The sequence below is a fragment of the Gracilinanus agilis genome, chromosome 2, assembly GCF_016433145.1.
Source record: "Gracilinanus agilis isolate LMUSP501 chromosome 2, AgileGrace, whole genome shotgun sequence".
Taxonomy (NCBI): domain Eukaryota; kingdom Metazoa; phylum Chordata; class Mammalia; order Didelphimorphia; family Didelphidae; genus Gracilinanus; species Gracilinanus agilis.
The window spans coordinates 77,038,588-77,054,148 of record NC_058131.1 but is presented as its reverse complement, the minus strand read 5'-3'; the positions used below and the strand labels follow the sequence as shown (position 1 = coordinate 77,054,148).

Genomic DNA, 15,561 nt, shown 5'->3' with positions numbered 1-15,561 from the left:
TATTCAGCATCAGAGAATACATACTGGGGAGAAACCCTATGAGTGTAAAACATGTGGGAAAGCCTTTAGTCACAGCTCATCCCTTAGCCAACATCAGAGGATCCACACTGGAGAGAAACCCTTTGAATGCAATGAATGTGGAAAAGCCTTCAGTAACAGCTCATCCTTTACTAAACATCAGAGAATTCATACTGGGGAGAAACGTTATAAATGTAGTGAATGTGGAAAAGCCTTCAGCCAGAGCACACATGTTATTCAGCATCAAAGAATCCATACTGGAGAAAAACCCTATGAATGTAATCAGTGTGGAAAAGCCTTCAGTGAAAACTCATCCCTTACTCGACATCAAATAATCCATTCTGGAGAAAAACCACATGAATGCAATGAATGTGGGAAAACTTTTCGGCACAACTCTTCTCTTAGTCAACATCAGAGAATTCATACTGGAGAGAAACCCTATGAGTGTAGTATATGTAGGAAAACATTCAGTTGCAGATCATTACTTTGTAAACATAAAAGACTCCATATTGAGAAGTTATGTAAATGAAATATGTGATAAAACTTTTCAACAAGAGCTTATCCTTTATAGATACATGAGAATTGATGCTAAAATGACATTGTACAAATGTTCACTATATTTACTTATAAGATATATCTTTTTAATAAGTTACTTCATTAATCATCTATATTTTCATCTGTGTTGGACCTAATTACCAATAAAGATTATGACTCCATTGTACCTCAGTAGGCTTTATTATATTTCATTATGGTCTTACAGAGCAAGTCTCCCCTTCCCCAGTCAGCCTTTTTTTATAAAAGAATCTCATATTTTTGCCAGTTCATTTTTTTAACATTAATTGTACTTTTGTGTAATAAAAGAACCATGAGGTAACAAATTTAGTAAATCTAAATTGTTTAACTACTTAATATTGACCCTTTTACTATATTCATCAAATACTTGTACAGAGGTATTCCTTCTTTTTTATTCTGTTATAATTTTAAAAAAATTTTCTTAGTGGGTCACTACCCAAATATTTGGGGTGATTTGCCATTAATGTAAATTAATTTTTCTTTTAAAAGTTTATTTTTATTACCAGTATATAGTTGTTTTTGTCAGGTTTAACTTTTATCCCAGTTCCTTACTGAGCTAATCTCAATTTTTGGTTAGAATTTTAATTTTCTATATTCAGAAGGGTGTTTTCAACTTTTTCATTAACAAGATTTATGCTTTTAACCTCTTTTTTCTTACTGTAATTTCAAGCATTTCTAAAACTGTCAAATAGAAGAAAAAAGGGAAACTTATTTCACCTTTTTTCCCCAAGTGGGAAAGCTTGTTTCTCTGTTACCTTTTGGTTTTTATTATTGTACTAATAAAAAAGCCCTTTTGTTCCTCTGTGTGTCACAAATGAATACGGTATTTTGACAATACTTTTTGTGTTTTTCTGATATTAGGTTGTAGACTTGGGGCCTTATGTATAAAGAAGTGTATTGAAATGAATCCTTCAGAATAAAAGCTGAGATACTATAGGCACAAATGAAAAAAGCACTCCTCAAGCAATAAAAGAAGTGACTTTCATGGGTATCAAAGAGGGTAGGAGAGAGCAGCCATTTCCCCTTTACTGAGCACAGTGAAAAGTAATAGTGCCCCTCCTATAGACCAGTGCAATAGACTTGACAGTCCTTCCTGCTCTAAAACTAAGAGACTATAGTATTTAGGTGATAGGATTTTGGTTTGAAACAATTGAAATGTTTATAAAAGTGCTTTGCAAATTACAAAATATTCTACAAAGATAAACTTATTTAAATTGTTAAATTTTGAATAAAATTCTTGTGAAAACATTTGTTTAAACCAGCCTAATGTATGGATGGGATTTGTCAGCCACTCCTTCTCTGGCTCCTTTTGTCCCATCCTCCTTGCACAAATCCCATCCTTACACTTATATCAATTGGTATTGATTGTTTTTTTAATCATTTAAGGCTTCCACTTAAGTCATTTCTTGTGATGGTTAGACATTCAATAAACATTAAGCATTTATCATATATCAGGCACTGTACTAAGAGCTACTTGGGTTCTACACAAAATTTTTAAATCACTGATATAGGCCAATGCAAATTTCACCAATGGTGATTGTCCATATAGACCTGGCCCTGAAGTCATTCTTCACACAAACTGAAGAGAAAGCCTTCCAGTGATTTGAGTAATACACCCTTTTAACTGGCTTCCTGACTTCACCTGGCAGTTTTATTGTCCCTCTCATAATACAGACAAATCTTGAAGATATTAATGGGATTTTACTAATCCATTTCCTACATGAACTATTATTAATAATTTTTCTAGAGATGTTAGCTATAAGAATAAGAAAAAGAAAAAATTGAATTTAAATAAAATATTAGTATATTTACATTACATACCAGTAGTATGTCACAAAGATCATACATTATGACTAGGTGGGATTTCTACTAGGAATACAAGGCTGTTTCAATATTAGGAAAACTATCAGCATACTTGATCAAATGAATTTGAAAAATCACAATAATATCAAAAGCCTTTGATGGAATACAACACCTATTGATGTCCATTATCACTATTCAGTATTGTACTAGAGATATTGGCTATAACAATAAGGCAAGAAAAAGAAATTGGAGGAATAAAAATAGGCACTGACCTCTCTTCCTCTCCTTCTTATAATAGTATTCATCCACTCCCCTTCCCATGCCCTCTTTGTGTGGTATAGAATATCCTATTTTTTCTTATTCATTCAAGTTTCTCTTGGTGCCATCTATTATTCACCCCTCTCTTCTCTCCCTTCCCCTCACCCCCCGTCTCAACTTAGACCATTTAGTGCTCCAACCTCTTCCTATGAATGATTCTTCTAATTAATATAATAGTGAATACAGTTTTTGAAAATTACACATAACATTTCTCCATATAGGAATACAAATAATTTGAACTTATTAAAGCCCTGAAAGAGACAAATTTAAAATATGCAATATGTCTTTGCAGCATCATATTTTTGAATGGTAGGAGGATAAATTATAAAATAGGGAATGTGATAAATGTGCCAAAGATGTAAAACTCTAATTTTTTTCAACCCTTACCTTCTGTCTCAGATTCAATACAGGGTATTGCTTCCAAGGCAGAAGAGCAATAAGGGTTAGGCAATGGGGGTTAAGTGACTTACCCAGGGTCACACAGTTAGGAAGTGTCTGAGGCCAGATTTGAACCTAGGACCTCCTGTCTCTAGGCCTGGCTCTCAGTCACTGAGCTACCCAGCTGCCCTCCAAAACTCTAATTTTTAATAGTGTATTAAATTTTATTTTGGAAAACAAGATTACAATGATTCCCTTTGAGAACCAGGACACATGAAACTGACTTTCAAATATTTTCTATTGATAACAATAACAAAAGATCAGGTAAAGATGATGGTCTAGATGACATATTTTAAATTTAATCTTGGATATAATAGAGTATGGTTGAAAAAAAGTAAAAATATTGAACCTCTTCTAAGTCCATTTCAATGTCTATAGTTTTCTAATTCATAAAAAATGCCTAAACATACTGGCTTTTGATATGTTTTAATAATTGTCCATCCATGCATTTTCAAATTGAATAAAAGATTTTACATGAAGAATTTCTTTAATACTTGTAAAGAGATTTTTAAACAATATTTTGCCTTTTTGAAGTAGCTCTAATTATATGAAGAAAAAAGGACCCATTTTACTTTGGGTCTTCAAAGATCTATTTAAAGTTCCTCAGATTGTCTTGTCTTTGCAAATCCACCTAATATACAAGGTGAATGGATCCATTCCAGATGTTGTTAACAACTGACACAACAGTTAAAAACACCAAGCTGTTGATTGGATGATGCATATTGCTAAATTTAAGTAAGGGAAGTTGGATAGTTTGTGGAGACAAGCATCAAAGATAGACCCCCTTCAATACAGAATTTTCAAGGGTAAACATTTCCCAGAATGAAATTTTATAAGGAGACAAATCTATGACAAATCATTTTTCTAAATGAATATTGCACTTTTCTAAATGAACATTAAGATTCATTCCTTGTTCATTTTTCTTCTACAGATTAAAAAAAATCTGCTTAGTGTGCATTGTCTCCTAGAATGTCCTAACTCTTTTGGAAAGGTACTTAGGTGTCAGGTTTCAGACAAAACAAAGTTTAAAATCAAAGTTTCCATGTTCCAATTTTTTTTTGTTGAAATAACACTTAATAATGTCTCAGTCTATGACTGGAAGTATCTTGTGTCTCACAGATATTCTAGTTCTGAAATTCAGATCCTCTACCTCTGATTGTGCATAATTTTACCCAAAACAATAGCTCTAGAAACTGTATTAGATAAGACTAAATTTGGGTGATGATGGCTCTCCCATCTTATTAAGAAGTTTTGTTCAAGCTATTTAAAATTTGTTTTTTTTTCCTCAGATTTATTATAGTTCAAAAAAATTTCAGTGATTTCATCCTACCTTTCTCATTTTCTTACAAATTGTATCCCTCCACATACTCTATAGCAGCATTGGTGAACCTTTTAGAGATTGCATGCTGAAACTGTACCTTCAAGCAGCCTGTGAGCTCCACACATAACCCCAGAGAGTAGAAGAAGGAAGTGCTTGCCCTGGGCCCCTGGACAGAGGGGTGGGGCATGTAAAAATATCCTCTGGTGTAGTGAAGAGGAGGAGGGGAACTGCCTCCTCTGGCATGCTATTCCTTCTCCAACATGGCTCTATAGTCAAGATATAGTCACTCTCTTGATGTTTTTCATACACACCTTTCCATCTCCAATCACTGTATCTTTTTTCCTGTCTGTCTGTCTCCATATTAAAATGTTTCCCCTATCCACCTCCATTGTTCTCATCTGTCTACTTAGTTTGTTCAAGCAAGTCAGCTCTGAAAGTGCTGAATGACTCTAATATCTAGGATGCTTCCTCTTCCTTCATTGAACCTTATGAATCTCTCCCTCCTCTGAAAAGTTAGATCAGGTCTATATTCTATGTGCTCTGAGAAACAGAAATGCACACTCCCCTTTGAAATTTGCTCCCATTCCATTATTTGTGCATGTTTGTTTGGTTTTTTCCTTTAAATGTCAGTGTAGTACTTTATTTTCATCCCATTATACTACAGTTTATTAGATTTGGTACATCATTTTAATTTATTGAGATATTTTTGGGTCTTAACTATCATTCAAAGGAACTAATCTTTTCTTTTAGCTTGGCAATAGCTACAGACTTGAGCATAGAATCTATACTTTTATCTAAGTCATTATTAAAAATTGAATTTAGAAATAAAAAAGCCAAGAATCTCAAAGGAAAACTTTTTTTAAAGAAAAAAAGAATAATAAGGGCCAAGATGTACTATTTCTAAAACTATATTAGAAACTAGTAATTCTAAAAACATTTTGGTATAGCTTTTTTTTTTTTTTTTACCCTTGTACTTTGGTGTATTGTCTCATAGGGTCACACAGCTGGGAAGTGGCTGAGGCCGGGTTTGAACCTAGGACCTCCTGTCTCTAGGCCTGACTCTCACTCCACTGAGCTACCCAGCTGCCCCCTGTATAGCTTTTTAAAAAATAGACATTAATCAGTGGAACAGATTACACGTGTAATATGCTGAAGCAAATGAATATGTTTTCCTAGGGATTGATTAACATAAACATTGAACATACTGGAAAAAGAACTCACTATCTGATTAAAAAAAAAACTGCTGAGAAACTGGATAGCAGTATGAAAAAATCAGATTTAGAACAATATCTCATACCTTATATTCAGATAAACTCCAAATGGATTGTGACATTATGAAAGGTCATGTCATAAATTAATTAGTTAAATATAGAAAAAATTTATCCATTACATTTTTGGATAAAAAACTTCATGACCCCCCCAAAAAAAAAGGTTAGAAAGGATCATGTAAATAAAATGTATAATTTTAATTAAATAAAATTTTTTAAGTTTTTTTTTTTCTGAAATATTCAAATATAGTAAAAATTAGAAGGGAAATAATTACCTGGGTTAGGACCAGTTAGGAATCTATGTAGCAAGTTTCTCTGATGTAAGGATGGGAGATGAGACAAATAGAGCCAGAAGAAGGCCATTGGTGACAGTTGGTGACAGTTGAGACCAGAGAGGATTCTGGGGAAGGCCTCAGAAGAGGAAGGAGGGAAAAAGGAACTTCTGGTGGAGGACTGGGAGAGGGAGGAGGAGAACATCTCAGCTCAAATCCAGTTCTGAAGGCTTCCTGAGGATCCTTTTTTGGACATTGAAACCCTGATTCCCTGGTCAAAGCCATCTAATCGCTTCTCATCCAGCAAGACTTCAATCATCAGCTAAGTTTTGGGACTCCATTTTGGCAGTATCTCTTAGGCTCCTTCCCCTATTACTCAACCTTGCTGAGAGACCCTTTCCAGTTTGATTTTGTAGTTATAGAAAGAATGGAAATAGGAAATAGAAATAGAAATAAAAACTGAAGGAAAAGAAGCGAGGAGAGACGCTTGGGAGCAAGAACCCCAAAGGTTCCCACCCAAGTGATGGACCCCATAGAAATAGAGAAGAGGGCACCCCAAAATCCCTCTGCCCTTCACCCCTTTCCCCAATCCCTGAATTGTGATTAATAAAAGCCATTCATTAGTCAGATAGTGTTCCAGAGTGCCTGAGAGACGAGGGGGAGGGAAATCACAGTTTAGTCTGGCTGCCTCCATCTTGGAGCCAGACCACCTGCTGTGAAGTTGACTGATCTTGGGGGAGGCTTGCATGAACCCTGCCCTCATTCAGAATCAGATTGGGGCCCCCTACCTCATAGAGAAGCCTCGCCCCCAACTCCTGTGGGGTGGCACAACCATCCAGGTCACTCAGTTTTGAGGTGACACCCCCTTGAAATTTTGGCAGTGTATATTCGGCTGAGGGGAGAGCTAGAAGAGAGTCTCCCCTCTTAGAATCTCTCTCTCTCTCTCTCTCTCTTTCTCTCTCTCTCTCTGTCTCTCTGTCTCTCTGTCTCTCTCTCTCTCTCTCCTCTCTCTGTCTCTCTCTCTCTCTCTCTCTCTTTCTCTCTCTCTCTCTCTCTCTCTCTCTCTCTCCCTTTTCTCATTAAGACTGGTGACCGGATCTGTTCATTCTTATACTGACAAACATTTCATTCCAAGATATATCAGAAACTTATTCCAGTTTAAAAGAATAAGAATCAATTTCCAATAGACAAATAATCAAAAGATCACAGAATGAGAAGTAGATATTCTTGGACATGTTTTGCTTAACTATATGTGTTTGTAAAAAAATGTTTTCTTTTTCTCCCATTCTCAATGAAGTAGGAAGCTACTGAATGGGAGGCAGATTTTTGTTAATTAAAAAAAAGAAAAGAAAAGTGAGTAGAATGAAGAGACTTTAGATCTCAACTAGGCATTTTTATTTTATCCTAGAGAAAATAGAGACTCTGAAGGTATCTGAGGAGAGGGCCATATTTAGACCTGTAATTTAAATAATACAGATTGTAATTCACAAATTGTAAAATGGAGTTCTAAGATGCTTTCTCTTACAATGGAAAATCAACAAATTTAATAGTTCAAAGGCATCATAGAACTTATTTTGTCCAAATTCTTATACAAATAGCTGATTAATCTTCTCAACAATACCCTCTATACTAGCAGTAGCAATTAGAGAAGAAAAAGAAATGGAAGGTATTGAAATAGGCATTGAGGAGACCATGCTATTTCTCTTTGCAGATGATATGATGGTCTACTTAAAAAATCCTAGAGAATCAACTAAAAAGTTAGTGGAAATAATCAATAACTTTAGCAAAGTTGCAGGATACAAAATAAATGCACATAAGTCATCAGCATTTCTATATATCTCCAACACATTGCAGCAGGAAGAGTTAGAAAGAGAAATTCCATTAAAAATCACCCTAGACAATATGAAATACTTAGGAATCTATCTGCCAAGACAAACACAGAAATTATATGAACACAACTATGAAACCCTTTCCACATAATTAAAACTAGATCTAAACAACTGGAAAAACATTGAGTGCTCATGGGTAGGACAAGCTAACATAATAAAAATGACCATTTTACCCAAATTAATTTACCTATTTAGTGCTATACCTATCAAACTACCAAAAAACTTTTTTTACTGAATTAGAAAAAACTATAACAAAGTTCATTTGGAAGAACAAAAGACAAAGAATATCAAGGGAAATAATGAAAAAAATATGAAGGAAGGTGGCCTACCAGTACCAGATATTAAACTGTACTATAAAGCAGTGGTCATCAAAACAATATGGTACTGATGAAGAGACAGAAGGGAGGATCAGTGGAATAGACTAGGGGTAAGCGACCTCAGCAAGAGAGTTTTTGACAAATCCAAAGAACCCAGCTTTGGGGACAAAACCCCACTATTTGACAAAAACTGCTGGGAAAATCAGAAAAACAATGGGAGAGATTGATCCTAGATCAACATTTCACACCCTATACCAAGATAAACTCAGAATGGGTGAATGACTTGAATACAAAGAAGGAAACTATAGGTAAATTGGGTGAGCACAGAATAGTATACTTGTCAGATCTATGGGAAGGGAAAGATTTTAAAACCAAGCAAGAGTTAGAAAAAATCACAAAATGTAAAATAAATAATTTTGGCTATGTTAAACTAAAAAGTTTTTGTACAGACAAAACAGGTGCTACCAAAATTAGAAGGGAAGCAACAAATTGGGAAAAAATCTTTATAACAAAAATCTCGGACAAATGTCTAATTACTCAAATATGCAAAGAGCTAAATCAATTGTACAAAAAAAATCAAGCCCTCTCCCAATCGATAAATGGGCAAGAAACATGAATAGGCAATTTTCAGATAAAAAAAATCAAAACTATTAATAAGTACATGAGAAAGTGTTCTAAATCTCTAATAATTAGAGAAATACAAATCAAAACAACTTTGAGGTGTCACCTCACACCTAGAAGATTGGCTAAAATGACAACAAAGGAGAGTAATGAATGTTGGAGGGGATGTGGCAAAATTGGGACATTAATGCATTGCTGGTGGAGTTGTGAACTGATCCAACCATTCTGGATGGCAATTTGGAACTATGCTCAAAGGGCTTTAAAAGACTATCTGCCTTTTGATCCAACCATAGCACTGCTTGAATTATACCCCAAAGTATTAATAAGGAAAAAGACTTGTACAAAAATATTTATAGCTGCACTCTTACTGGTGGCAAAAATTGGAAAATGGGAGAATGTCCTTCGATTGGGGAATGGCTGAAGAAATTGTGGTATCGGTTGGTGATGGAATACTATTTTGCTCAAAGGAATAATGAAGTGAAGTAATTCCATGTGAACTGGAATGACCTCCAGAACTGATGCAGTGAAAGGAGTAGATCCAGGAGAACATTGTACACAGAGACTGATACACTGTGGTACAATCGAACATAACGGACATCTCTACTAGCAGCAATGCAAGGATCCAGAGCAAGGCTGAAGGACTTATGAGAAAGAAAACTAGCCACATTCAGAGGAAGAACTGTGGGAGGAGAAACACAGGAGAAAAACAACTGCTTGAACAAATGGGCTGATGGGGATATTATTGGGGATGTAGATATTAAACAATAACTCTAGTCCAACTATCAATAATATGGAATTAGGTCTTGATCAGTGATACATGTAAAACCCAGTGGAGTTGTGCATCAGCTATGGATGGTTTGAGGGGGTTGGGGAAGATAGAAAGAACATGAAATATGTAACTATGGGAAAATATTCAAAATTAAAATTAAAAACAAAACAAAAACAAACAATACTCCCTATAAGTTATCATCTAGATTTTAAAATTGTCATTGATGTGAATTGAGGCAAAGTGAAGTGAGCAGAACAAGAAGAACATTTTCCAAGACAGCAATATTTATTGATGAATGACTATGCATAACCTAGTTATTCACAGTAATGCAGTGATCCAAGCCAATCTGCCAAAATGCCATCTTCCCTCAAAGAAAGAACTGATGTAGTATGAATGGACACTGAAATTTACTATATTTCCTTTTTTCTTCTCCTTTTTTATTTGATATCTTTTCCACTAAATAATATTCATGGAAAAACTTTTCACATGATGGCAAATGTAAAACCTTTATCAGATTGCTCACTGCTTCAGGGAGGTGGGAGGGCAGGAAAGGAAGGAAGAGGGTTTGTTCAGAACAAAGATAAAGTTTCTCCATATGAAAGTTCAGAGATTTCACAAATGAATTGACTTATAAGAGGTTGATTATACTACAATTGAAATGAAAACTTTGAATTGGGTGAAAATCAATTTAAATAATTCCCAGTTCTATACATAAAACAGTGTTTATCACATTGTTTGCCTGAAGTAAAACATGATCAGTTGTAAATACACTCAAATGGAATGACTATGTCAATCTTATATATCAATATTTAAATATTAAAAGGTAAATGACAAGTACAAATATTAATTCACTTCAGTTGCTGGAATATGGAATGGTAATAAATTCATAATCAAAATTATAATATATTTACATATTTTCATTGTGCTCATATCTTCTATTGATCACTTGTTCTAATTATAGAATATTCTTATTAAAGGAAAAAGCAGGGACATGATTATAATGATTTATACTAGCATAAAGAACTGTTAGCTCTACTTGACTGTAGAGCTGACTATCAATCATGTAGTAGCTCTTCCAATTCATAGCCAGAGTCAGGAATAATCATGTTGGAAATATTCTTATTCAAAAGGAAATAAAAAAATAGGGAAACCGAATCAAGAAAATCCTGCATTCATTTATATTAGTCATCCCATCCCCTCAAACTTTTCTCAGATAAAGGCCTCTCTATCTGTCACAATTCAGGATCATACTTCTTACGAAAGAAAACCTGTGGCTTTTCTCTTAAATGGTGGATTATTGATCCATCAGACAACTATACCTGAGTTCAAAATTTAGGATAATAGGAGTTATAGTCCCAAGAGGTTTTATGTCAAATTGTAAATTTCATAAGCCATAGTTTAGGGCTAAATACAATTAATCTTAATCTTATGGAGTTGCAATAATAAAAGTTTACCAGGGCTGACACATATATGAGTGATTTCATCTATTTATTTCTCTTCTGAAGATACAAATTCATCCTGGCATGAAGATCATTTATTTAAAATCATTTCTATATTATAAACAGACTTATACATTCTCTATAATTCAATTTCATTGTTTAGACATTCCATAACTATGCAAGTTCTTTCCACAAGGCTAATAATCTTACCCGCACTGATTTGGAAAGTGCGATAGCATTCCATCAAAAATCATACACCATTTGTTCAGCCATTCCCCTAAATTGTCCAAATCTGGATCTGTTGGTTTTTGGCTAAGATGTGGACACAATAGCTTTTCCATCTTATAATACCTTGAAGTATTGAAGGATCATAATCAAAATTATAATATTTTAATAACAATTAATATTTTCATTCATAATAATAGTATAAAAGGAACCAGGAAGATCTGGGTTGAACTGATACTTTTGATATATCCCAGCAGTCTGACTTTGGGCAAGTTCTTAAAGCTCTTCTTTCTTTATGATTCTATGTTGCAGAGAAGTTACCCATCTCCTCTAGTAGAAAGAAACCCACATTTTGGGAGTTTCTGATAGAAATTAAATCATAGTACCAAACTCTATATTATATTTTTAGGAAGAGTACAATGAACATGAAGCTGTCCCCCCAAATGACTACAAAATAATTGCAAAGGCCTTTCTTTCAGGAGGAGAATGGTTGTTGTGAAAGTCTGAATATGAGGATAAAGCAAAAGGTCTAGCAGAAAACAATAGGAATGTTCATCTTAGAATTGATTATGATATGCTTACAGGGCAAGGAGTTTATGCTGCAGTTCAAAATCAGTTGACTAATAATTTGCTAGAGTACCAACAAATTAAAGCCATAAGATTGCAGGCCTGGATTAGACTTCCCACCACCAGTAAGACCCTGGAGCTAAGCAAGATCAGACTAGGACCAGAGGAACCTTTGCAAGAAGTTATCTTCTGATTGTCATAGACAGTCTCTAGAATTATTCAAGACCCTGAAGCAGAAACACTTTTAGTCAAACAACTTGCCTTTGAACTCTCTAATTCACCTTGTAAGGCAGCAATACAACCACAACGAGATAAAGCCTCTTTAGATGAGTATACCACTGGTTAAATCAGTGTAAATCAAACTGACCAAATGGGACAGGCCCTTCCCTGTAAGGGCTGACCACAGCTCCATCAAAAGACAAAGGCATCTCCCCCTCAGATGACCTTCCCCCCAACAGAAAGAAAAAAGGAACTATAAGAGGTTTCTCCCAAACTACCTCAAGTAGAATGAGCCTTGATATGGTCCCTACTTCGTTTCCCATTACTCTGTATTGAAAATTAGTAGCAAAGTTAATCATCCAAGGAACACAATTTAAGACTGTGCAAGATTTAGTTTGGAAACCATCCCATTATGACTGATGCAGCTGTGACTAGAGACTGAAAGAAAACAGAAATGATTTCAGCCTCCTCCAATGGGACTTCTGTTACATGTTGTCTTATAAATCAGTGTTGTCTGTATCACAAGTCTGTGTTAGATGTAGTCTGTATGTGTTCACTGGGAGGTTAATTTGGGGGAAAATAAAAGAAGTCCTTTGCATGCCACTACCTCTCTTTCTCTCCTTCATTATCCCAGGAAGAATGGAGGAGACAAACCAGAGACGGCCCAAGAGATTCAGAAACCGCACTGGAGAACCTTTTGAATCTACTAAACTTTGACAAAATTTAATTAAGTGAAAAGAAAGCTTACTCTATGCACCTATTAAAGCAAGAGTCAAGTAAACTAATCTGCCAAACATTTCACCCTTTTATTCCTTACTGTTCATGAAGAAGGAAATGTAGAAATGATAAAGGCAGAAAAAGGGATAATTTGATCCCTATAATTAAAATTGAATACTATTAAAAGGCTAAATGCTGAGATATATTTTTGAACAACATAAATTATTTTAGAATATGTTGAAAGAAAGCCAGCAATGATTAAGAGTTGTGCACAGAAGTACAGTAACCACTCAGGCGTATACTTGCTTAAGATACTTGTGCCAACTCAAGCTCTATAAAGTGTATAAATAAATTCACCACAATTGGAAAGCAAATTATATAAAAAGGGTGAAACCAACAGATATTACTAATAAATGTAAAATATATTATTTTTAAAAATTGTTGTAAAATAAAAATTGTTTTAAAATAAACATTTTAGGTTTACTTATGAAAATGAAAAAGAAATACAGAGAAAAAGATATAGTTAATACCCACAAAAATTATTTAGAAGTTTCCTAAAAGTTTTCTAATTTTTCAAAAATTTCCAAAATTATCATTTTATTAAATTTCAAAGTTAGAAAAATCCTATAAAAAATCTGATTCAATTTAAGTTTATTTTCATTTCAAAAATATTACAAAAGGCAAAAAGTAAAAAGTAATATCTAATGTGGCAGTTAAAAACTAAAATTCAAGACATTAAATTTTAATCAAATAATGCATACTGTATTGATTGCAAAAGGTTACTTAAGTACTCTAGAATTGGGATCAAAATATAAAAATTAAAGGTTTTAGAAAAAACAAAGTTTAAAAATTTAATAATCTGCTAGAGTGAAGTACAACAGGTATTGAGATTTTGAAATATTACAAAATATAAAATCTCTGAAACAGTGTTGCACATGATTAAGACACACTAATCACCTTCAAAGAAAATTTTAGTGTATAGATTAATATGCATTTAAATACAATTTGTTAAAATCAATTTGTGTGTAAAAACAAGGTCTCTATGTTATGTATGTAAATGTGATATGTAAACTATGTACTTCTCTATTTGTCATAAGTGTATAAGAAATAATTAGTGACATCTTGACTGCAAAATATGATTAGATCCAAATATTATTGATAAAATTTAATCAATTATGCATAAATGTCTCCTAAATGATTAAAGTTGCATCTTAATTGTGCAAGACTTAGAAAATCCCTGATTATGATATCAAAATTCTGATTATACTGTGTGTCTTGTAACCATTTATCCAGCTCCTCTCTGCAAATCAAGACCCTTTGAAGTCTGCGGCTTTAACTTACCTAGTTAAAGCCATAAAACTAGCTCTATGATTATCCAAGAATGAAAATGCTTCTTTAAACAACTGTGAGTTCAGCCTATGATTAATCAAATTGGTTTTAGTGAAAATTTAATTCAAAATTATTTTTAAAACACAATTGGCTTACATTTCTAAATTAGGTCCTTCTGGATAGCAAGTGGAACATGAGAAAATAATCTGCCAAGAGCAAATCATCCACATTGCCCCAGTTCAGGAGGAAGCAGTTTTGAGAAGCCAAAGACATCACCCACTTTTCTCAAGACTCATGGCCCTTTCTCTAAAAATCTCAACTAGACAACCCATCATAGCTTAACCATTAGAACACACATTTAAAAAACAAAAAAAGAGGAATTGATCAATATAATATTTGAAAGTAACAAAATCCATCTGGGCAAAGTTTCCTATCTGACTAAAATTAATTAATCTTTTACAAAAATTATAACAGGTGTTTATGTTTCTGCTTTTATGTTCAACAGGAAATGAACAAACTTGGACTTACACCGAATGAGAGCAACAGACAGATGCAGCTGATTATGAAAAACCGAGATGACATCTCCGAAGACCTGAGTCACCAAAGCCCAAGACTTGAATAACAAGCCAAAAGAGCAGCTCGTGTTAATACTAACCCCAGACCAATTATTGCTATCATTGTTTCTCAGCTACCTTGAAAAAATGTAACTTATAATGATGTACAGCCTTGTATTCTGTATCAAGTGTAGGTTTCCAAAATGTATCTCCCCCAGTTATCTCTATAACTGATAACAATTGTTCCATGCTCCCAAACCTTGGTACTTAGACAAAAGTTAACCTCACACTTATTCCACTAGAAGACCGTGCAACTTAATTCACAATTTAAAAGATTTACCAGAAGAATCTCACACCAAACACTTATTGCAAATTTGATCAGGGAGAAAAGATACATTGCAAACCTTATTCTATAACAGAGTACTGCAAATTCAATTTGTAGCAAAGAAAAGATAAAAATTTGCTTGTTATATGAAACAAGAATTGGACATTTTCAAACATTAATGATCTTGTAAAACATAATCAGGTTACTGAGAGTAATTCAATATAAGCTGTGATAAGTGATGTTTGCCATACAGCTAAGGAGACTTCTCTCAATGGAAGTTATTGCAAGTCTAACTCAAGGCCATGCAAAAGCTCAGAGGAAGAGACCTTATTGGGACAGCAATCTTTGTACCCCCAGGGTTGGACCTCCTGATTTAAGGTGATGAATCCTGAGCAAAAGAGCTATGAACAATCTCAGCTCTCAAACTGAAGCCTCTAAGACATGCAGACTAACTTTTTCATCCATCTATTATAAATCGCTATGGTCATCATGCACAGAATACTCTGAGACATGCTCTGAGAAAGGCCCTGATGAAAAATGAAAATGTTAAGTCTCATTTCCAAGCAAATACAAATTAAC

General features: G+C 34.1%; 1 protein-coding gene across 1 annotated transcript in view; it reads left to right on the top strand.

Annotated features, from left to right (window-relative positions):
- The window catches only part of LOC123236565 (zinc finger protein 79-like), a 94,598-nt gene that overhangs the window by 19,539 nt on the left and 59,498 nt on the right, over positions 1-15,561 (top strand). Inside the window, exons 2-3 of the mRNA XM_044662972.1 lie at positions 8-320; positions 4,882-4,907. Coding sequence (XP_044518907.1) covers positions 8-320; positions 4,882-4,907 — 339 coding nt within the window. The remainder of the gene's footprint in view (positions 1-7; positions 321-4,881; positions 4,908-15,561) is intronic.